At 35.3% G+C, this 25,682-nt stretch overlaps 1 protein-coding gene across 1 annotated transcript in view; it reads left to right on the forward strand.

The window, feature by feature from the left end:
• Positions 1–8,018: 8,018 nt before the first annotated feature.
• LOC121427288 (basement membrane-specific heparan sulfate proteoglycan core protein-like) overlaps positions 8,019–25,682 on the forward strand; it is a 32,453-nt gene continuing 14,789 nt past the window's right edge. The window contains exons 1-4 of the mRNA XM_041623626.1: positions 8,019–8,243; positions 16,770–17,094; positions 18,489–18,598; positions 19,622–19,680. Coding sequence (XP_041479560.1) covers positions 8,019–8,243; positions 16,770–17,094; positions 18,489–18,598; positions 19,622–19,680 — 719 coding nt within the window. The remainder of the gene's footprint in view (positions 8,244–16,769; positions 17,095–18,488; positions 18,599–19,621; positions 19,681–25,682) is intronic.

The raw sequence follows: 25,682 nt of genomic DNA on the forward strand, positions 1-25,682 counted from the left end.
TCTTAATTTCATCCCATACACTTATGTGTACTATTTAGGCGTCTGTAAGACGCCTATTTACAAAATCGGGGTTTGCCTTGTAGTTTTAGCTTTTCATTCTCAATAATGGTTGTTTTCAGGGTTTATTAGTTCTAATACATACACTTGTACACATGTTTCATCTTGGTTTGAGAATTTTTTAAATCGGCTGCTCACAAAGTTAAATGATCCCTTTAAGAGCAACTTTACAAACGACTGGTAATCCTTTTTTAGTTGTAAGTGATATACACAAAATTTCCATTGATGTTGATATAGCGCAAAGGAAAGGATCACCAATCGTTTATAAAGTCATCAGAAGTAACTTACGAACAGCTTTATGAAATATCTACCAGGCATCCTTTCTCTAGTCTGCAGGCACAGACCCTAATTGAAACTGATCAACAAGTGGGCCTCCACGCAAAGACTAGCACATACAAAACTTGCTGTTTCAATTCAGCGAGAGGGCCTTCAGTACACAAGGCATTATAGGCTGCACATTCAGACCCTTAACCCAAGTGATGAAGGATATGCTCAGCAGACTATCCTTATCTTGGCACATGATCATACAAAGAAGGATTACTCATGGTTAATTAGAAAAATGATGTTACTCATGTCTTTGCCTGTTTTAAGTTTTACAAAAATATATGGGTGACAGACCAAATTTCCGGCAAGATAAATCATTTTTCTCATTCATTATAGGATGAGAGGTATTCAGATACAAATTTTCCAACACATAATTTAATAATGATAATTAATAATGATGATAATGGTGGTATGTCTACCCAGGGTAGCCACTTCACTTCTGAAAACTGTTTTCCCAGCGGGCCCTGCTATTATTAAATTTCAAAAATTTAAATTAACAAGTAATAATAATGATAATATTGTACTTATATAGTGCATAATACTTGTGATCTCTATGCGCTTAACAAATGAATTATTACATAAGAAATCAAGCGAATTATTAATATGGCTTTCATTGAATTAAAATATTATTCTACACTAAACTAAGTATTGTGCTACATTATATTAAGTAAACATTGCATTTTGGTGATATTGGCCTATATTTTTATTTTGTATTGGGTTGGAGGTGGGTAGTGGTTGTTATTACATTAAAATACATATATTTTTCTCAATCTAATTGAAAGCTGCCCGTCTATATAGAACACACGATGCATCATTTAATGTTCTCCCTCAATTATTATTAAGCCTGAGTCATATCGATTATTTTGAAAACCGGTGTTCGACAGCTCTAATTCGATCGAACATCGATGCATCGAATATTGAAGGCGGGGAAAATTTTGTCTTTTGTTTTTGCGTCGATGCGATGCGCTTTGCATATGCACTACGCACTGACGGTATGCGCTGGCATTGGCCGGGTGAGCGTTGCACAAGCAGATGACAGAGCAAAGTTCGTTTGTATTTTCCATGATCACAAAACACACAAAAAAGGCCGGGGACCAAAGCAGAATTCTTCCCAAAATATCTTCAACAATGATATTTGCAGAAGACAACATATAAGTTTAAAATGAAACAATAATAAAGACATGAATCACGCAGAGTCGATCCGAATGATTTTCGGTCGACTAGCATTCGCAGTCCATTCACCAGCCCCGTCCGCAGCTCCGTACACTCACTCTCCCGAAACGACAGGCGTGCTTGACGTCAGCGCCAGCAAACAATTGCAATCAACGGAGAGCGCTGTAACTTGCCTGAGATTGTGTAGTTGGATCCAAAATGAGCTCCAAATAAATTTATGGGAATAAATACGTAATTTTCTCTGGATGGTCATTTGAATTGCTATTCAATGCTGATATAACGATTGTGAGGAAAGATTGTGGAATATGAGTTATGACGATGTTCGAGAATTAATCCTGATAATGACAATCCAGTTTTTTAGACGCAATTGAGCATGCGATCAAAATAAATACGAATGTTTCGAATCGAGCCCTAAATTCATCTAAATTATTACGATTTAACAAGATTTTATGGTCATACTAAGAAAATTGACGATGTCAGCAAAGTATGTTATGTTCATATGGAAGAAATAATACTGGGATTATTTCTATTTTATCTCTGGACGTCTCCTCCAAGCTCCGAGAAAATAAGCACAATGCGCATGCGTGTTTGATGACGTATGACATATATCCCCATTCATGAAATCAGAGCCCAAAGTTGGGCACGAACTAGCTTCAAATTGATGGAAAAAAATATCAAACGCAATTTTCTCTGTTTTGTCATGTAAAATGTTATAATATGGTGATATTACGAACTTGAACAGAGTTTTTGCATGTAGACAATGTTCGAGAATCAATCCTGACGTGATGATTATTTTTTTTAGACAAGTGCACTAGCTCGACTCAAGAAGTCAAGTCGATCGTCATGAGATGTCCGCCATTGAAAATTGAAACGAAATACAAACGTTTCACATCAAGCTCTAAATTCATATTAATGATTATCATATGCAAATTATTGTTAAATATTACGATTAAATAATGTTCTATGGTCATGATTTTAATATTGTTCATGAAAGCAAGATTTATTTTACGTTGATCGCGTCAATTTCCGGCCATTTTTTGGTTTGATTAAAGAACAGTACTGCGCATGCACGATCGATGGCCATGACTTCCATTCATGAATTCATCGTGCATAAATTATCTCGGCACGAGCAGACGAGTAAGACTCGAACTATGATCGAAATAAACTTCAAATTAATGGTGAATAGCATCATAATTACTCATTCGGTTTCATTTTGGGGGCAATAGAAATCAAGTAAGTAGTAGTAAAGTTGGACATTACTGATATTTTGATGATTGATTGTGTAAACCAAACGAATCGGCCGGCCGACGTATTTTTTTTTTTTCGATGCACCGATTTTGCAAAATCTGCACCGGTGTTCGATGACATCGATCGAACACCGATTTTAAAATCGATTCGACTCAGGCTTAATTATTATATTTGTATATATAGGTCTACAGCATTGAAATAAGTTTGGTTATTTTTGGTTATTTTAGTTATTTTGGTTATTTTATATTCTTATGTTTGAATAGTTTGTGTTTTCTTTTAAATATACTCCAAATAGATACTGGATGTCAAACACAGGGTCAGTAGTAGGCCTATATCTTACATGTATATCATAAACAGAATCTGTTTATGTCATAATATTGGTTGGAACCTATTGAAATTAATTTGTTTTGGAGGGGAAGGTTCTGTTTACCATTCTCACATAGGCCTACATATGTGGAATTTCCTATTAAATTGACCTTGACATAGCGTTCCATAGCAAAATGTTGCTGGAACTTATGATGTGTTACTGCAATGTAGTTGTTTTCTGGTCGGAACTGTTGGCTAGTGATGGCTTGAAGATTGTATTTTTCATTGGGGTGGGGGGGGATCCCGGGGGGCATTTCTGAAAGTACCAGTGAAGTCCATTAGGTCAGTGGGTTTAATCAGAAATTGAAACCATTTCACAGGATTTTCTTTCAAATGCGGAGTGAAAATTGAAGGAATTTGTGTATTGAATGATTGATTCAACCATAGGCCTATCCTGTAATGGATTTTTTCTCCACAAAATGTGTGGTACAGAAGTTGTAGGCAACAGTAATATGTCCTGTTGGAATTGATTAATATAGCTGTCTGCACCTGAGTTGTTCTCTTATGTTCAGGTCACTTGTTGACCTTATTAGGGTTGCTTTACAAGCCATCTGTAGCTCTTGCATGCGAAAGAAATAGAAAATATCCTTTCGATTTAAAGATGAAACTAGGCTATGTTCATTGCCTCCAGTCCAAGTTTTGAATAATTCTGATATTCGTCTTGATAACAAAAAATCTTATGATTATTTTGTAATGGGGACACAATTAAGAGGGACATTTTATTTGTTCAAACTTTGCCAACACCTCAGCAGCCAACCAAAATCAGAGGCACTGTATAAACATTTAAAACAAATTTAAGCACATTGTTTAAGCCCATCACTCCAACAACATGTTGTTTAAACTTTTAACAAGTTTAAGCCCATCACTCTAACAACATGTTTAAACTTTTAACAAGTTTAAGCCCATCACTCTAACAAGTTGTTTAAACTTTTAACAAGTTTAAGCCCATCACTCTAACAACATGCTGTTTAAACTTTTAACAAGTTTAAGCCCATCACTCTAACAAGTTGTTTAAACTTTTAACAAGTTTAAGTCTGTCACTCTAACAACAGGTTGTTTAAACTTTTAACAAGTGTTAAAACTTGTTAAGAACTGTAAACAATTTTCAAAGCTTTTTAAAGAACTTGTTTATAACTTAGTACAACTTGATTGAACAATAATTGTTAGAATGACAGGCTTAAAAACATGCTTAAATTTTCAAACGGCATTTTACATTGTCTTTATGAAATGGAGGCCTGGTTGCTGTTTCAGAAAGAAATGCTCTTTAATGAAAAAATATTTTGAAATCAATGTTTCAATGTGACGATTTAGATTAATATGTTTCTTACATTGACCATTTAACATGCTCTCAGACATAAATGCAGTTGTTTTGGACATCAACCTGTTATCAAAATAGTCTTTAATTGGTCCAAATCGAATCACATCAGCCCAAGTTACATCCACTTCATTGCACCGCGGCATCCTTTTATCATTATGTGACACAAAGCACACAAAACTTAACCAGCACTGCCAAAGTGTAATCATGTCATTTACAAGGTGCGATGAACTTTGGTCCTCTCTTTGATGTCCATTTCGTAATCTTTCACTTTCTCTTTTCCACAACATCAGTGTCCATCTTTCTGTTATTCGCATCTTCCCTCATCATCGCAACGCCACTCTGACCCCAGGAGACAACTCGGTCTCTGTTCTCTTTTGTTCTGAAACTCCCATGGGAGTGATTGGTTAAATTAATCTGATTGAAGATTAGGATGTTGGTTAAATTTCCGCCATTGACAGCTCCTCCTCACGCCTCCTTCGTGTCTTGGTGATGAGTTTCAAAGATGTGAATGAGACCGGTTCTGCACAGCTTGGCCAGCCGGCTGAGGGAGATGGGGAAGAAATGTGCAATGGGAAAAGGGAAATATAACAAAATAACCGACAGGAATTTTAATTTTCATCTTTGTTCCATCCTTTCATTAGACTTAAAAGCTAAATGATAGAAGTTGCAGTAAAACACTAATTTCGTGAGAAAGTCTGTTAAACCAAGGTTAAGTATGACTATATCATCGTGGATCTAGATCTGGTACAGTTACATAAACTGAACTATGTGAAATCATAAAATCTAAGCTGAAATACGATCACACTGAAGATCGCAACACAGATAGGCACACTTGGGACAGTGTATTATTATTGCTGGAATAAAGATTCGGAAGTGACCGAATCCGCACTTATTTTGCTTATTTCTCAGCAATTACACAACTTCTTCCAGAATTCTTTGGCACATGTTTTTTATTCAAACCAACAGACACTTGGGTGGTCATTATATTAGATTCTGTAAAAAGTAAGTTTGAGATCATTACCAGAACTGGAATTTATCTTTAAGTTACAAACTGATCCATTCACAAAACTTCTGCTCACAGGCAATGTATTTTACTTTTTAGATTGTATAGTCTTTTAAAGGAGACTTTAATAGGGGATGGTCCGGGCTGAAGATATTACACCTAAATGAATAAAATTCACAGAGAACAAATGCTGAAAATTTCATCAAAATTGGATAAGAAATAACAAGTTGTTAAATTTTAAAGTTTATTAATATTTTGTGGAAACGGATATGTGCACATCATCATGAATATTCATCAGATGGGCTGATGATGTCATATCACCCTTTCCTTTTTTTATGTTATTACATGAAATCATAAGTGTTTCATGTGTAAATGATGTGTCTCCATTAAGATAAAATAAGTTGCGGCAATAAATCATGCACTTAATCAGTTGTCAATTCAATTGTTTTAGTTCTTGGTAGAAAATTTTTGAATTAATCTAATTTCAAATAACAAATACAAATTTACAACTAGGGATATGACATCATCAGCCCACCTAATGAATATTCATAAAGACATGCCTAGAACTGAATAATGCAAATCTTTAAAATAACTCTTTTATTTGTTTTCTGATTTTGATAAAATTTTCAGCATTTTGCAATTTGCATTGTGAATGTTACTCTATTTATTGAGATATAAATATCTCCAGCCTGGACCATCCCTTTAAAGCTGTCAATCCTATGTAAGGGAGAGTCACTTTTCATTTACTCCATTTACTTGTAAATCAATCCATGGATAGATTAGATAAATAACATTAAAAAAAATGAATCCTACCATTAATGTAATTTTACAGATTTATATTTAGACACTTAGACATGTATGATACATTGTGATGTCAGTGTTGCTAAACCTCTATGAATTAATCAATGCATCCTCAGACACACATTTTCTATCAAGTAGGCCTAACCATTTAATGTTTGATAAACATTTAACTTCAGCTTACTGTATTCCTCTTGATAAAACACAAATGTGATTATAATTGTAAACAAAATTATAGTATGTTCTAGCAGGAACAAATCAGGAATATGATTGTGTTCATTGCCTTTATCTTTTGTTTTCGCTGCAGATTATTTAAGTTTTTTTTTTACCAGATTCAGGTCTTAAGATGGTCTTCATTAAGTTGTATTCATGTGACATTCTAATTTTGTCTAGACTGTGTATAAAAGGAAAGAGGTAATCACTAAAAAATTGAGGAGTGTTGGGACATTCTTGCAGACTAAAATACAGTTCTTTATTCATGTACCCGTTCATCATTAATCCCTATTTCCTCTCATTAATTTCACAAAAAATATCAATACCGCAAGATACTCCCTGAAAGAATGAACAGGTGCTGATGTCTTTATGGACCGTCTTTCTACAATAGGATCATTCAAATTGTACACTCTTAAGATGGTATGATTTATTTTAACTAGTAAAACTTTATTTATGCTATCTCCACAATAGGTACATATTTCAGTTGGGCTTCATGAACTTGCAGTAAAGGTTATTGTTGATCAAATTATAAAGAAAGGGAAAGAAATCATGGAGTAATAATTTGTACTTCTGCTGTTCATGATTAGGTTTATTATCTTTATTTCATTAAATTAATTTGATTAGTACCAAATATACCATCCTAAATACTATCATTTATACTGCTTGTATTTTATTACTTCACCATCATTTTTATCTTCATCATCATAACCTACCAATAATCCATAAATCACAATAATTAACATCTTAACTCGCATACTGACATCATCACTACCACATCACCATCACCACCACCACCACCACCACTACAACCGCTATCACCATTATCACCATTGTGGAGCGTTGTGGCCCTGTGGATTAGTCTTCTGACTATGAAACAGAGGGTCGTGGGTTCAAATCTCAGCTATGGCGTAATTTTCTTCAGCAAGAAATTATCCACATTGTGCTGCACTCAACCCAGGCGAGGTGAATGGATACCCGACAGGATTAATTCCTTGAATGCATGAGCACTGAAAGGCAGCTCGAGCTAAAGCCTCGGAATAGATTATTTCTAGCCATGCAGATGGCGCTATATGAATGCCTATTATTAATATCACTATCATCACCGATGCTACAACAACTATTATGCACTCATTGTCATCTAGTCACCAGTATCACCTTGATAAATAATTTACCAGCATGATGGACCACCATAAATACACCACAAACACTTCCAGCTTCACCATTACCACCACCACTATCCCCACCACCCCTCCTCCACCATCAACACCACCACATTAAACATGACCATTTCTACCAACAAACACCACCACTTGTTCATCAATGAATGCCCATTACACTATTCACAGACCCACAAACATTAGGCTACCCTTTGATCACCATCACCATCACCAACATTTCAGTCACCACCATCAATACTGCCGATGACATCACCAGCATAGCAGTTGTCATCCTTGTACACCACCAAAAACATTCCTATTCCTGCATTCTCTTGGTACTACTGTCTTTCAAGTCTTGAGGATGCCTCTGTCTCTGCCAGACCAGGGAATGAGTCATTCCCATGGCGACCTCGCAATGAACTCCATTGACCCAAATACTCTAGAGAAGGTTGAATGTTTAATGTCGCTTTCGTCGCCTAGCAACAGCATGCAGACATCTGCCAACTCCAATCCCAGCAGACACCTCAAAAAGAGAGAACATCTTCTCCCTCGCAGTGTCATGTTTATCAATCCCGCTGTCTCTGCTGTGAGTCAACAGTTGTGAATCTCCTATTAAAGGAATTAATTCTCTATTACTTCTGACCTTTAGAACTTCTTGCTGACTGCGAGGAACAGTATTTAAACTGAGGTGAAATAACCTTCAATTCCATCATCTTGTAGCATCTTAATATCATTGTGATGCATTGATTTTCAATGATAAAATTGTACTTTTTGAAAAAGCAATGTACTTTGAAGGCCCAAGTGAACCTTTTCGATCCCATCATCTTTCTCCGGGATGCTTTGATTTTCATGAAAAAAATTGTCATATGAAAAAAAATGTTTACAAGTCATGATTGCTGTAAATGATATTTAAATATAACTACAAATGCTTGCTCTCACACATAGCATGGGAAATTTGGAGGGGGAATCGCATCCTTGTTCTCCAAAACTCTCCCAAATTATTATTTTTTATCAGTAGCTGCAAATATCAATGAAATGGTTCTCAAATAGAGCGAAAACAAATTGTTAACAGATTCATAGGTGATAATAAACTTGGTTAAATAATGTTCCATGTTCCTTCTTGGAACTTGGCCTGGGTTCAGCTGTAACATCATGTAGGCCTATTTGCAAGTGTGAATGGCCAGTTAATAAAAGATTAGATGAGAAGAGAGTTGTGAGACCATCCCTTCCCATGGACAACAGTCTGAACAGGGGTCATTCACATCCTGCTGATCACAAAGCCTATTTCAGCTTTCAGCGTGTTTCTACAGAGAATCGTTAAAAATGGTTTTCCGGAATCAAAAAACCATATTGCCCTTAAATTAACCTGTTTCTACAGAGCGAAAAATCCGATTAACTCACATTCCGCATCGCAAATACCACATCAAATTGGCAATAACCACCTCCTGGAGGTGATTATGAGAAACTGAATTTTTTGCACTGCGGTTTATTAATAAACCGCATCGCTTCTGTTTCTACAGGGAAGTTTTCCGGAATTCTGGATACTTAACACAGGTAATACCGTTTCACGATTTGCTGTAGAAACACGCCATTTGACATGGGCCTACTATTCTTACAAGTGTGAATGGCCAGTTTGTAAAAACGCAAGAATGGGAGAGACTGTCACTTCCCCTGAGAAAACAGTCTGAACATGTAGTCTATCTTCCTGGTCACAAGCCTAGCCTAGATTCATTCATGTTCAAGGTCAGTTCAGCTATATTTTTGGGTCAAGTGGAATACTTCCAGGTCTTAATCTGGACACTCAAGGTTAGGTCTTGTGGGCTGTCCAGATTGTCATACCAGTAGCAAGATAGAGGCTCCCCGTCAGGCCAGTGGCGTATCTAGGGGAAGAAAACTTTGAGCAAGTGCTGGTATCGTGTCCCTTCCAACCTCAAAACTGGGTAGAAGCAATTGCTCCAAGCACAAGCAATAGCTAGCCAAGCAATATACCATACTTCAGCGATTGCTTTATTTCATATGCATAACCCTTTGCTGTATTGCTTGAACCCTTTTCTTGCCTTCAGAAAGCAATTGCTAGCGGTTTGAACAATAGCGATGGCACGCTGGTATGAACACGATTCACAGAAAAGGCAGGACTCAAACGCAAAGGTCTGGCATTGCAAATTACTGCTTCTTTCATATAATATCTTTTCCTCAGACGCGGTGTCTAACTAACTTGTTTCTTTTTGATAAATGTATATATATTGCATTTGATGCACTTATTAAGAGGAAAACATGTACACTTAGGCTATGGTACACCTTGAACTTACTAGCAAAAGCATTTGCTAGCTCATTTTTGGGGGGATACGGAATCAAGCAAAAGCGTACTTTTTATGCATACTCAAAATGAAAACTATCATAATAATCTTCAAGATTAATCTTCATATTCAAACAAACCTGTGAGATGTAGAAGACATACTGGCTGAAGTTCACGTTACTGTGGGGCTATCTGGCTACATCTTTCTAATGCACCTCAAAGTGTAGGTGATGGACATGGCCCATCCATTTTATTTGATCTTTAATTAGACGATTGTTCCAGCTTAATCTGTTGAAGATAGAGCTCAAGTTCATGTCATTGTAAGAGTTATGTTGCCACTTTTACTAACCCAGGGAATCATTCAACCAAATGTAGTAAAGCAATTAAACCAAATAATGGACTTCAGAGTTTGACTGGTGGAAACAGGCCCTGACGTCCAGGTGATGATATAAATTGTAAATTAGATGAGTTGATACTATCATCACTGTATCTACAATGCTATGTGCAGTATTTCTACTATGTCCATTCAAGCTTCTCCAGTCCGAATCCAGTGAAACATCTCCTGGTCACCGTCAATCCCAACTGGGGAGCATTTCACCTAACAAATGGTCAGTGATTTTGTCTGATTGTTTGTTATAAGCTACTGAAATCCTTGCTTCTGATTGGCTCAGAGCAAAGTTGTCAGTGAATTTGATGACAAGATGCTTCATGAAACCTCTTGTCACCGGTCACCTGTCACCAATGGTCATTCTTGGGGATTGAGTTTCCGAAGACCAGGAAAGATCTCCATCGAGGAAATCAAGATCTCTCCTCCAAGGACCGCAAGAAAGATGAGATATCGAACAGTTAGGATGTCTTTACCAATTTAAAAGATTTGATGGTTTAGATATCTGGGATTGAGAGAAGTGGATCAGAGTGTTATCTTAAAGGATTAAACTGCAGTAATTGAAATGCATTCTTGACATAACCTTGCTAAGGTCAATTTCTGATAGCTTGATCAGAGAAAGGCCGAAGTCAAAGTGACAGCATATTTTGTTAATTATTTACTTTTGAAGTCATGGCCATTGCTTCAAAGAAGAGAAGGCGGGGCAGTGGAGCAGGCTACTGCACTCACACACAACAAAAACCCAGTTGTGTCCATATTGTGATATTTTCTGCATTATTTCGTATAAATTAATAAGTCATACATGTTCTTCACAAATAATTCAACAAAATTCATTCTACTCCGTCAAACATTCAGCAAACAAATAAAGCCTTCAATAACTCTGTCCAAGAATCAATGCGTAGAAAGGTTACCTCTCCAATCTGTCTGCTATGATCATGTTATCATTATTGCTGCCTTTACCTCCACGAAATATCAACAATTTACATGTACCTATTCATTGATTAGAGTATTGTTGTTATTTCAAGGACAAATGTAGTTTCTAATAGAATTGAGTCACTCATTCTTATCCCTTTTCAAGTATCTTTGTTGACTGTTACTGTTGTTGCAAGTACATTATGTTAAGATCTTAACTTCAAAACCCCCAGATTTATTTTCGAATGTTGGTCTGTTGTAGGTCACATGAATGAATTATGGGTTAGATCAAAGCTCAAGTGAATTGCTTGATCTTGTAATCCTTTAATATGGCAATGAAGATAATTTAATTTGGCTGCATTTTCAGAGTGAATAGATGGATAGGCTTAATAAGCTATTTGCTGTATTATTTTGCTTGCTTCTAGTTGGGATCTATTACAATATCAGATATTCCATTAACTGTTTTTGTGCAATTGTGTAAAGTAGTGTACATTTCACAAACAATCCATAGGTATCTGTATAACTTTAGAGTATACTTCTAATGTGTTTTTATCATGCTTTTATATTTTTCAAAATAATTTTTTAAATGTTTTTATCATTGTGTATCATGTTTATCATATGAAAGCATCATAGTGTAGCATTTCACCTTAACTCTTCCGTGCAGAAGGTCATATGTTCGAATCTCACCATGGCCCAGCATCCCTTTGGCAAGGCGTTGCTCCATACTTTGCCACTCTCCACCCAGGTGTTTAAAGGGTACCTGGTAGGATGCGAAAGCATAGTATGCCTCGCTATAGAGTCTTGGAACTCTTGTTTGAATGCTCCCTAGGGAGTGGAGGAAGGGCAAATATTGTGTGCGTGCATGCCAAAATCTCATGACTGCATCTGTAAAATGCCGCTTACAGGTGTGTTCTGATGTACACGTGGAATTGTATTATTTTATTTATCAATTCCTGAAGTTACTTCTTTCACTTTTTTCCATCATACTCTTAGTTGGGTGAATGAATATGTTTCTCTGTGGCTCTTCCTTTGTAAACGCTATCTTGAATTGAGATCTGTATGAATCCTGGATCCATGGTCCAATGAATGGGGGAACCTGCTGAAAGAAATAGATCATTGTCATGCTACAATGTGTTTTTATGGACCTATAAAAACATGCTACATGTTATTTCATGGTACATTACACTCATTTATGTGACAGATAATGGTTTTTAGATTCCCATGAGGGGGGCCACGAAGGTAGTGCATCATTGAGAGCCATGAATTTTGTAGTGTCAGAAATCTGATATTTTCTGAATAAAAAAACACACCAATGAATACAGGCCTAATTATATTGTTAAATGCTGTGAGGTACTAATTAAATCAGAATACCGAAGTTGCAAACTCCTTTGTGTGTACACTAAAAGAAACTCAAATATTTTTTTTTCGCAAATTATTTATAACAAACATTGACAGATCCAAATATACTGAAAGTTATTACAAAACACAAAGAAACTGTTATGGTCTAACAATATCACATTTTTGCAGATTTTATAGGATTGTTATTTAAGGAAATTATGCATTTATTGAAATATTTGTATTCATTTGTATAAAATCAAGACTTTTGTATTTCTGATTACTTGTATATTTGAAAAAAGATGTGATATATTTAGGGTGCATTTTATGCTTCGATTTCATAGTATTTGAAGTACTTTCAGGGTGAAAATGCAGATCAGAAGGTTAATGTTGAGATCCATCTTTGATGTGCTGGATGAAAAAAGGCAATGACATGGGGTCTGTAACACAAAACTTAGCAATCATCTTTCTACGATTGATTGTATTGACTACAGTGTAGAGTTAATCATGAAAATCAAGCATGTGATTAATCACTAACCTTTGTGTTACAGGACCCAGAATATTGTTGGTTTACGATGACCATTTCGTCCCAATGATTGTGACGAGTGACGTTATGACTAAATAACGGAAATCATTTCACAGCAATTAAATTTCGCTCTGAGGGGATTTTCAATTGAGTGATATCATAATACCTAAGGGATTGATTACAAAAATTGTTTTGGTATATTATCTCAAATAATGTGTATTTGATTGAAATTCAGTAGGCCTAATCATATTCATTTTTGTATTTGAATCTATCTGAAAGTTATTGTTCTGATGTTGAGAGATGTTTTGGAAACAAATAAAATCACTTTTTGAAAAAGCATTACACCATTCTATTCACTTACAATATATCTTATCTCACTTAAAATTGATTTTAACCAACAGTGAATCCCCTTGAAGTTTCATGATAATGAATAACAGATAAAAGAATAGATTGGTTGCAAAATGAATCTTAGAATCTTAGAGATTACACTAGCAATTGAATCTGTTTTCTGTTTGATATAAATGAATTTCAGAAATTGTTAATAATTTGAATAAATGAACAAGACCTCAGAAGATGCCCTCTTCTAGTTTCAGGCAAAAGAGCACCTTGAAACTGCTTTTAGAAGTTGAGAAATAAATGTGGAACAAGGTAAATATACAACTTGGTCACGCAGTCTCGTGTTTATATCAGCTAGAGTATGAATCATTGGACAAGGGTTAAAGTTCTGACAGTAGTTTATTTCAAATTTCACTCAGCCATTTTATGAATGGTTACCAAATGCAGATATCCCTGAAGCGAGGTTCTGTTCCTCGTCTTGCATCCTAAATTTGGTTTGTCTACCGCTGACCCGCAGGCGCGGTTGACCCGTGGGCGGCCAATGGGGGAGGGTAAATGAGAGACATGGGTCATTTGGCCGACCTACAACCGACCTTCGTAGTTTTTCAATCTCTTTGACAATACGTGGTTGCAGCAGCAGTGTTTAGCGCTAATTGGCATAAATGGCTCAATCATGGTCCGCCTCTGCTGTGATATTTACCTGGAGATTATGTATGGAATGTGATGCATCAGTGTCAGTGAAGTATTTATCATTCTTTGATGTTGTATTGGCTAGGCCCAGTTTAACGAAGAGCTACGATTGATCCAATCGACCACAACTATGGAAAGCCAACAATGTCAGCTTATAAAAATACATGTTTGTTTAGAATGCATTCTAGATATGATTTATATTCATGTCTTTATATTTTCTTGAAAATTGAGTGTGCTTCTCATTGTTAACAAAGAAAAATTATGACATTGATGGATTGTATTATACATGAGGTTGCTGGACCCTGTCTTACAAAGAGTTACAATTGATCCAATCAATCGTAACTATGGACGGCCAGCAACATCAAAATGTATTATGTATGTTTGTTCAAAATATTTTTCTAACTATGATGTATATTCATGCATTCATTGTTTTCTTAAAAATTCACTGTGCTTCTCTTTGTTTGCAAAGGACATTGTGCAAATTTCCTGTAGAAAAATTATGACAGTGATGGATTTCCATATAGTTACGATTGGTCCAATCAATCGTAACTCTTTGTAAGACAGGGCCCCGGGTATCCATCACCGGCCTGAATGGGGGATGCACCACCAGGGAATTCAGGAATGATTAATGTGATTGCAAACTTGACTCATATAGCTGAAAAGATCAAAACATTTTCTGAATCATTTTGACTAAAAAGTGAAAACAATGATTTTTTTTCCAAAATATTCTTGTTCACTGCCACCCGGCGGAAATGACATTGCATTGTATTTTCTCTAGAGCTTTCTATTTTCAGTTAGTATAATAGTAGTAATCTATCAAATCTGTTGAATGATTTGTACAGACCAAATCTATTGTTCCCGGGTATTTACAGGTAATTTAGCGAGTTAAAGAGATGGTCCAGGCTGGAGATATTTACATCTCAATGAATAGAGTAAAATTCACAAAGCAAAATGCTGATAATTTGATCAAATTCGGATAGCAAATAAAGAAGTAGTTGAATTTTGAAGATTTGTATTATTCCGAAGAAACAAGCATGTCTTTATGAATAGTCATTAGGTTGGCTGATGATGTCATATCCCCACTTGTTCTTTCTATTTTATTATATGAAATAAGGCTTATTCAATTTTTTTCTACCAAGAAATAAAACAATAGGATCGACAACTGATTAAGTGCATTAGTTATTTATTGCCACAACTTATTTCATCATGATGGAGACACATAATTTACACATGTATGAAAAAATGAAACAATTATGATTTCATGTACATGTAATTAATTGAGAAAAAAGGATAGTGGGGATGTGACATCATCAGCCCACCTAATGAATATTCATGACAATGTGCATATAACTGTTTTCACAAAATATTTATGATAAACTTTAAACTTCAATAACTTTATTATTTGTTATCCGATTTTGTTGAAACTATCAGCATTTTGCTCTGTGAATTTTACTCTATTCATTAAAATATAAATATTTTCAGCCCGGACCATCAAGATTGCTGAATGGTAGTGTACATGGTAATGCACTACTCCATTCTCTCTTGTTATGTACTGTATAACAGTCAAAGGGAAAATAGTGTGAACTGAAATGTTGACAATTGTGACCCTATTATCATGTACAATAGACCAGTTCGTAGTTACTTCAGGGACGATTTTGGTCAAATGACCTTTCATTACTTTCCTTACGATAGGCAGATTTCAAAGCAAGATATTACGTAAGCTTGCCTTACATAGCAGGATGAAGAAATTGAATAGACCAGGTGACTAAAATAACACACCAATGAACACTTTATGAAGGTATCTGTTGCATTCCTACTTTGAATGCATATCAGAGCATGTTGAACAATGTACTTGGCAAACTGTGAATACCAGTCGTTCATGGACGCATTGTTGTTTTTTGTGGATGTAAATGAAGACCACAATTCAAAAGAATATATGAATAATCAAGACATCAAAGTTGGTGCTTATCTCATTAGATTTTAAACCACCATGTCACTTCAGTACAAATGACCTTCCTCTGATCATGTGTAGATTATTTTGATCATGCGCAGAAAGGAACTACGAACTGGCTTATTGCATTGGATACAGTTTTTACAGTCTTTATAGGGTTTAAAAGAAGCACTTTATATTACATCTAGTGAATTTTCTTCAGGTAAAATCACAAACTTTGAACCACAAATCAATGTTTGCAAAGTCACAGTACCATCTCTGCAGCCAGCTATCAAGTGTTTTTTTTAATCAACATTGTTTCTCCTTGATTTCAAGATCTTTCATTTGACCAAAAATGTTTGATTGATTTCATGAATTGATTTGATTGTTTTCTTCTGAAATTTATATCATTTGTATTACATATTATTTCATCACATGGCAAATATATTGATTACTGTTTTTTGGCATGAATCAAAGACAAATTATCATTCTAAACTGATGAGATCTACTACCAAATATAATAACATTAAATTTGCACCCCAGGCAGGTATTTTCATGGTAAAGATTGAAGAAATTGATTGAAAATCACTTCACCGTTTTACCATTCCTCTTACCAGATGCTCAAAGGAAGAGAAAGAAAAATCAATAAATTCTTATTTTGAGTTTAATCCTCATTTTAATTTTTTTTAATTATTGCTCCAGGATGATGGATTCCTACCAGCCAATGGCTACCTCCCCCTTACCGGTGGAGAACAAGACTTCTACATGGACACGATGCCCTCTAGTGGTGATGCAGAGGCCAAGACGGCAACGGGGGCGCCACCACCGCCAAATTCAAACCAAGCAGACCAGCCAAGTAGCAGCGGTGGGGGAAACCCGCCGGAAACGTTAAACGACGGCCCTGGTGGCATCACGTCGGCCAATCCCAACTCCATCACGTCGCCGCGGCTGGCGTTCACGCAGGTGACACCGACGGACGATGAGGATCTTGTGGAGGGGTCCGGGAGCGGGTTACCACCCGTTTCTGGTAAGTCTACATCTTCATGAGATACACTCGCCTGGGGCCAGTAACACAAAATTTAGCAGTGATTGTAGAACATTTTCTACGATTGATTCCATTGACCACAATGTACAATCAATCATTAAAATCAAGCGTACGATCAATTGCTAATCTTTGTGTTACAGCACCCTGGGGCCAGTAAAACCTTATCAATCACTATATAGATATTTTCAACAATTGTATTGACTACAATGTACAACTAATCATGAAAATCATGCACATAATCAATCTCTAACCTTTGTTTTGCGGAAACCTGGTTTATAAGACTTGTGATCTGTATCGAATGCAAAAATTCTGTTCAATTTTTTTTTTGCTAGAACAACATACAATTTTTATAATTCAGATAATTTTCTATGTAAATAACCCTTATAACAAGATTTTACTATGTAATTAAGAAAGTTGGAGATGTGAAGCATCTAAAAGACTTGATTTTTGTACTAGATTTCCAGAGGATGTTATTTAAAATCATTTACAATACCCAAATTGCTACTGTTAGCAGATGTTCATACTTGAAATGTTTATTTAAAAATGAAATGAGATCTCAATGATTTTCATAATTCTGTTTTCTTGTGCTTTTTTCTTATTACCAAAAGGTAAGAAAAAAATCATTACTGTAAAGGTTAGATAATGTATGTCATAAAGTAAAAGAAAAATTGTTGTTTGCTATTATATCTTTAGATGGAGATCTGTTACGTTATGATTCAAGTTAGATATACATAATAAAGATATTTATTTGAAAAATGTATTGTAGATTTGATGGACTTGGCCAATGAAGATGATTTGGACAAAAACTTCTAAAATAAATAAGTAGATGGGCAATTCCATTGCATATCGTCGCATGCATCACGAACCATCCTCTCTGCACTCTTCGATACGAAAGTTAGCTTTTGCAGAAAACGAATTTAAAGAAAAGCTTTTTTAAAACCAGCAATAAGTGTACCTACAAGAAAAGCAAATTATTTGCTGGTGTCTTCATTTGATAGTTTAGGTTCCAAAGTTTCATCTCGTATCTTTGTATTTTCTTGAAGTGAAATATTTACGCCACAGTGGGCATCGTAACAGAGAGGACGGTTCGTGGTGAAATCGTGAGGCGCGATAGCGCACTGTATCTATTCTACGAGGACGGTTCGTTGTGTGTGCAACGATATGTACGTCCGACCCCCTATATGTGGGACCTTCATGAAATTCTCTGTCTCTGATTTCTTGTTCTTTTGACAGTCTGTAATGCTCTCAAATGACCATGACTTGGTCAGTTTATGAAGTGAAGTAAGACTAGAAAAAATTGGGGTCAGACCTACAAAATGGTTAATTATTTTATGGAATTGCCCAGATATTGACATTCACAATATATTTCCTTTCAGTCATTTACTATAGATCGGGATTCACACTCACAAATGTGCAGTTTGTTCCAGAGCTGCAGCAAAGGAATTCAACCGAATTTCAGGATGTTTCAGAAAGCGTTAGGTTAGCGGTAAGTATCCATGATCGGAGTCTTTAGGGGGGGGGGAGGCTAATCACCACTTTGGTTTTGTTTTATTTTATTTACCGTGTAAAATCTGATCAATATTGTACAAATGTTAAAAATAACTATAAATGTTATTATGATATAAAATTCTTTGAAAAGATACAGATGTTTCACTCTATTCAGAGCCATTGATATAATGTATCTGTTTTTCCTAGAGGTCCTCTGATGCTAATTACGAAATCATGCAGAGGTTTTGTGGCTCAGTGGATGAGTCTTTGGACTTTGAACCACAAAGTCTGGGGTTCAAATCCCACTGCAGTACTTGCGTCCTTTGGCAAAGCTTTTATCGGCATTTGCCACTCTCCATCCAGGTGTAGGAAATGGGTACCCGGTAGGAAGGAATTCCTTGAATGCTCGAGCGTTTGATCAGGATAGCTTTGCTGACGCTGGGTTAATTGAATGTAGCGCTTAGAAACGGTTGTATTCAGCGCTGTATAAATGTTGCATGTTATTATTTTTTTTAAGGATGTCTTAAACACTCTTGATACTGAATTTATCAAATCATCTTATGATGAAGTATTATTGAACCATAAATATGAAACAAACCACAGGGTGGCCGCTGAGAACGGGATATACCAGTGGATATGTACTTGATCAAATGGTTTCAAATCCTTTTATTTGCATCCTACATGCAAACCCACACGACGCGGGGCATCGTGGTCTAGTGATTAAGACTCTCGTCTTTCAATCTGAAGGACGTGGGTTCGATTCTAAGCCAAGGCGTGTTTTCCTTCAGTAAGAAATTTACCCACATTGTGCTGCACTCAAACCCAGATGAGGTAAATGGGTGCTGGCAGGAAGTAATTCCTCAAAAAGCTGTGCGCACCGCAATCGGTAGACCGGCTTAGCAGGAGTAATATAGGAACACCTTGAACACCTAGCAAGGTGGATATGTGTGCTATACAAATCCTATATTATTATTCATTCAATGGTGAAATGATCTATTTTTTTATTCTTCATCCCTAATAGGTCGAGGATTTATATGCAGATCTTCCTGGTGATCAGTTTGTAACAGTCTTGCAATTTTTGTAAGTATTCCATGGTGGAATTGAACAAAAACCAGTTCACATCAACTCAAGTTACAAAATCCTTGATGATGATGCACAGCATTTGTATAGCGCCATATATCTGTCAAAGACATTCAAAGGCGCATTGGAGGAGCCAGCCAATCTGGGTCGCCTACAAGGGCGCGCACACAGAACTGCGACCGATAACTGGTTGGGGGAATGCAGGTGGACCACTACACCGGGGTTACCCCCTACTCTTATTCGAATAGTGCAGTGGGTTCTTAACGTGCAAATCCTTTTGCTCTGATTTCAGATAATCCTTTGATTCAGCTTGATTATCTAACACAATGAACTGATTTCATGTACAAGATAGAATTCTACTTCCTATTTTTTATGTGAGATTATGTTAGATTCAGGAAACAGACCGAAAATTAGGAAACATTGAGGAAAAATAAGGATAAAAAGATGGGAAAATGTATTTTAAAAGGATTAAAAAAGATTTTCACCTGACATCGAGGGTAGTATGCATGTAATTGAAAATATACAAGCTCTCTCAAATAAAACTTTATAAAGTCTTTCAAAACCATTAACACTATCTCAAATACTAGTTTCATGCTCAATTTGTTTTCTGTTCGTCTCACCGAAAGCTCCCACAAATCTTGCTACTTGATACTGAATTCTATAAATCGACGGATAACTGTTTGAAAGAAAAAGAGTGATTTAATTGAATCTGGTATTTGTGATCGGTAGAGCGTGATCAAGGCAATGTAATGAGGTTTGGGAGGATTTTAGAAATGAAATTTCCATCTTTCTTGAAATTGGTACTCATTCATATTTGCTTAATGGGAATCCATGAAATATCTTTAAAAATTATTAAAATAGAGTATCAAAATCAAGTTTATTGTAGCTCGTAAGCCGTTGTTGCAAATCAATTTGCAAGAGCAAACAGCTTTTGTTATCCATTCATAAAGCTATTTGTCGGACAAGATAATATGTGTTGTGTGTTCTGCCGTTTGGTATAATTGTTTTTCATTATGGATCTGTCATTCCTCAGATCACATTAGACAGTATGGCCATGAGAAAAACATGCAGTGTCAATTTTATTTTCCAGCTCGATGCAAACACAATTATATTCGACTAATTTGACATGATATGACATGATAACAAATTAAAAAATTGCTGGCTATAAATTCATTTGAATACTTGAGAGTTGGTTATAGTGAAATACATTGGAGGAATTATTTTTTCCATCTTAAAATTTGATCAGCATTTCTGGATGTGAGAGAAAAATCTCTCAACTCTGTTATGTACAGTCCAATGTAAAAAAAAATGCTTGTCATAATTTGTTTTGTGAAGCAGTAGTAAAAAATGTGGAACAAATTACAATAAAACCAGAAAAAATTATTCCCTGTAATGGTACTTTTACTGGGGGGGGGGGGGGATGGAATAATAAACCAGTAGTAGAAGGGTATTTCCATGATATTTTTTGGAAATTTATATATCTCTTTAACAACCCTCAAAATTCTGAGAACCATTGATGTAATAAAAGTGTTGTACTATATTTGATGTTTACCATCTTAGTAAATAGATTTTTAAAGGAAATATTATTAAACGGGATACAAACAGCACTACAAGGAGGATCAATTGAATAGAATAATGTAAAGGAATAGATTGAACTACATTATTAAAGTGATTGATTAACATTGGTTTGATTTTCAAAAAATCTGCGCTAGAAGGTCACACTTGTCACCTGTGTCTGTGATATGTTACAAAAATGAAGCCCAGAAAAAATTGCGTTCGAAAATAATTATTTAGTGCTTCAAAAATTGAAATATAAAGTGACCGGGAACACCATCTTAATTTCACCCCACTAATGTGTACTATTTAGGCGTCTATAAGACACCTATTTACAAAATGGGGGTTTGCCTTGTAGTTTTAGCTTTTCATTCTCAATAATGGTTGTTTTCAGGGTTTATTAGTTCTAATACATGCACTTGTACACATGTTTCATCTTGGTTTGAGAATTTTTTAAATCGGCTGCTCACAAAGTTAAACATTACCTTTAATCTGTGTATCTGTTCTTTTCAATCGTATTTCACTTTGCTTCACTCGCCATGTAATGAGGCGATAAGATTTATATCAACATAAGATCATCGATATCATTCACGTAATCCCGGCTTCACTGATCCTATCTATACGCAGTGAATATGCCACTGGTCTGAAATAGGTCATGATAGGTCAGAAAGTCATTCTAACAATTGGGTTTCATGGAATTCTGGGTAATCACACTTCATAATGCAAGACAATAGAATGCTATGCAGGAATTGTGGCACAGTGACGCGCCGAGTCAATATTATAGAAGAATAATTGGGTTAATGGATTGCGCTAAGGCTTTGAGAATTAATGATATTCTGGAAAATAAGTTAGGTTAAGTGATGGTATAGGTGGTTTATGTTAAGGAAATGAATTCTGTGGGATAACGGAAGATAAGTCAAGTAAAGTGACTGATATTAGGTTCTGGATATGAAATCTTAGGGTAAAGGAAGATGGGTTAGGTTAGGTGTTTTATATCAGGATAAGAAGTTGAATTCAGTAGGATAAAGAAAAATAAGTTAAAGGTCAAGTCCACCTCAGAAAAATGTTGATTTGAATCAATAGAGAAAAATCAGACAAGCACAATGCTGAAGATTTCATCACAATCGGATGTAAAATAGGAAAATTATGACATTTCAAAGTTTCACTTATTTTGGTTGTTCCACCTTATATGTTTGTCATTTTGCCTCCGAAGAAGATTCTGCTAGGATCGAAAGCTTAGGCCCCTTTTGACTCTTATTTTTAACAACATAGTTATATGAACGAGCCAGTTACATCCAAATGAGAGAGTTGATGATGTCACTCACTATTTCTTTTGTTTTTTATTGTTTGAATTATACAATATTTCAATTTTTACGAATTTGACCATTAGGACCTCCTTGCCTGAAGCACAAAATGTTAAAATAATAGAATTCCACGTGTTCAGGGAGGAATGAAACTTCATTTCACATGACAATGACGAGAAAATCAAAATATTTCATATTTCAAACAATAAAAAACAAAAGAAATAGTGAGTGAATGACATCATCGACTCTCTCATTTGGATGTAGCTGGCTCGTTCATATAACTGTTTTTGTGAAAAGAAGCGAAATTTTGAAATGTCATAACTTTCTTATTTTACATCCGATTTTGATGAAATTTTCAGTGTTATGCTTGTTGAATTTTTCTCTTTTTATTCTTATATATTCTTATATTCTTATATCGGGATAAGAAGTTGAATTCAGTAGGATAAAGAAAAATAAGTTAACTGACTTATATAGGTATAAGGAGGGAAAATTTGTGGGATAAAGGAAGATAAGTTAAGTAACTTATATTAGGTTAAGGAGATGAATTCTGTGGGTAAAGGAAGATAAGTTAAATGACTTATATCAGTCTAAGGAGGAGAAATCTGTGTGATAAATGGAGTTAAGTTGAATGACTTAAAGGGGAAGTTCACCCTGAAGAAAACTTTGTTGTAAAAATAGCAGAAAAAATAGTAAAAAATATTGGTCAAGGTTTGAGGAAAATCCGTTAAAGAGTAAGAAAGTTATTAGAGTTCAAAGTTTTGGATTTGTGACGTCATAAACGAGCAGCTGCCCATGTGTTATGTAATATAAAATGCATGAATTTCAAATTTTGTATGGTTCCTGATGACTTAATTTTGTTTTCTATTCATGATCGGGTGTGAAATGATTTGTCTATTGATATACAAAAGGTACAGTGAAAACCATTTTCAATTTTCTGAGAAAATGACATTTCATTGATTTTTTACCATTCGCTATGTAGGAATGCTGCTCGCATATGACGTCACAAATCAAATAATTGAAATTCTAATAACTTTTTAATTACTTGATGAATTTATCTCAAAACTTCGGCAATATTTTTAATTATTTTTTCTGCTATTTTTACAATAAACTTTTTGTCAGGGTGAACTTCCCCTTTAAATTAGGTTAAGGAGATGAATGCTGTTGGGTAAAAGAAGATCAGTTAAAAGTGACTTAGGATAAAGAGATAAAGTCAAGGATAAAGAGATAAAGTCAAGGTTAAGGAGATGAATTCAGTGGGGTAAAGGAAGATAAGTTAAGTGACGTATATTAAGATTTGCCTAGGGTTTTTTGATTGAGATATTGGAGTGTGATGTTGGGGATTTAAAATTGAGCGATAGGTTAAACTTTTAATGTAGGCTCGCTTAAGAGTATCAAGTGGGTTCAGGATTACCAGCTGAATTAGGAGGCATTTAAGGATGGTGCAGGCGGAAGGATATGAATGAATTGATGTGCTAATCAATTGGTTTGTTATCTTCAAGAAATTAAATCTTTTAACCTCTTTGGCTGTTAGTATCTACATCTGATTTTGAAGTGAACTGTGCTGTTCAGAAAATAAGTTGAAGAGTAAATCTGAATGAATTAATAGTGAAATGTGGAAGAGGCTAGGGAGTTCTGGTCTTGACTAGGGTTTGAAGTAAGGTTCAGTATGGGGATGTGCAATGGGCTGGGGTTGGGAAATTAATAAAATAAGGGTAAATGATTTGGAGATGATGCAAGTAGGGTTAAGGGATAGTGCACGCCTTTTAAGTGGGGAGGGGGGGGGGATGGACTAAATGTATGCTGATTTGAGATGAAATTTGGTTAGGCTTAATGGGTTAAAGACAAGAATGGGGTGGAAATGGATAGGTTAGGCTTGTGGATATCACATGGAAGGATCAACCCATTTAGGGTATTTTTTTATCTGGGTTATAGGATTGTTTCTAAAGAGGTATATGAATACGTGGGTTTTTAATCAATAAATAAAATAAAAATAAAAAGTTTTTCTGCAGAAATATGAGTGTAAACCATCACTCTTGACAAGCCCCCATTGTGAGTGGGAGTTGAAAAATGTTCCAAAAGGTCACAGAGGTTAAATCCTGGAGTCTAAATTGCTTCCAAAGTAATTTTTGGGACAAGAAAGGGTGATGATGTATTCACTAAATTTATGGGTGATGTAATTTGATTCTAGTTCTTCAGGACTTTTAAACATTTTGTGCTCTTGACCTTACATTGATAGAGTTGACCCAAGTTATAAAGCATGAGCAGTAAAACAATGAAAAAAAAATAGAGTGAGAAATGACTATATGAAAAGTTGATAGGACTTCATTTTCCATTCTTAAACCACTAAAAACTTTGGCTGTAGTAGCTTGGGTTTGGGTACATGGAAACTTGTGTCATCTGAATTCAAATTCAGTGTGTGAATACTTTATATTGTGCAAGACACTTATATAGTGCGAATACACTTACAGAATTATAATCTGGATTGATTTTCTGATTAGCACATTTTAAAGGACAAGTCCACCCCAACAAAAACTTGATTTGAATAAAAAAATTCAACAAGCATAACACTGTAAATTTCATTAAGATCGGATGTAAAATAAGAAAGTTATGACATTTTAAAGTTTCGTTTCATTTCACAAAACAGTTATATGCGCATCTTGGTCAGTATGCAAATTAGGGAATTGATGACATCACTCACTATTTCTTTTGTATATTATTATATGAAATATTTTGATTTTCTCGTCATTGTCATGTGAAATGAAGTTTCATTCCTCCCTGAACACGTGGAATTCCATTATTTTAATATTTTGTGCTTCAGGCAAGGAGGTCCTCATCATCAAATTCGTAAAAATTGAAATATTGAATAATTCAAACAATAAAAACCAAAAGAAATAGTGAGTGGGTGACATCATCGACTCTCATTTGGATGTAACTGGCTCGTTCATATAACTATTTTGTTAAAAATAAGCAAAACTTTGAAATGTCATGACTTTCTTATTTTACATCCGATTTTGATGAAATTTTCAGCATTGTGCTTGTCTGATTTTTCTCTGTTGATTCAAATCAACATTCTTATGACATGTACTTGACCTTTAAGTAGGCCTACCTGTATCACCTCTTTTATATAAGATAATTAACATAAAT

The sequence above is a fragment of the Lytechinus variegatus genome, chromosome 14 (assembly GCF_018143015.1).
Source record: "Lytechinus variegatus isolate NC3 chromosome 14, Lvar_3.0, whole genome shotgun sequence".
NCBI lineage: Eukaryota > Metazoa > Echinodermata > Echinoidea > Temnopleuroida > Toxopneustidae > Lytechinus > Lytechinus variegatus.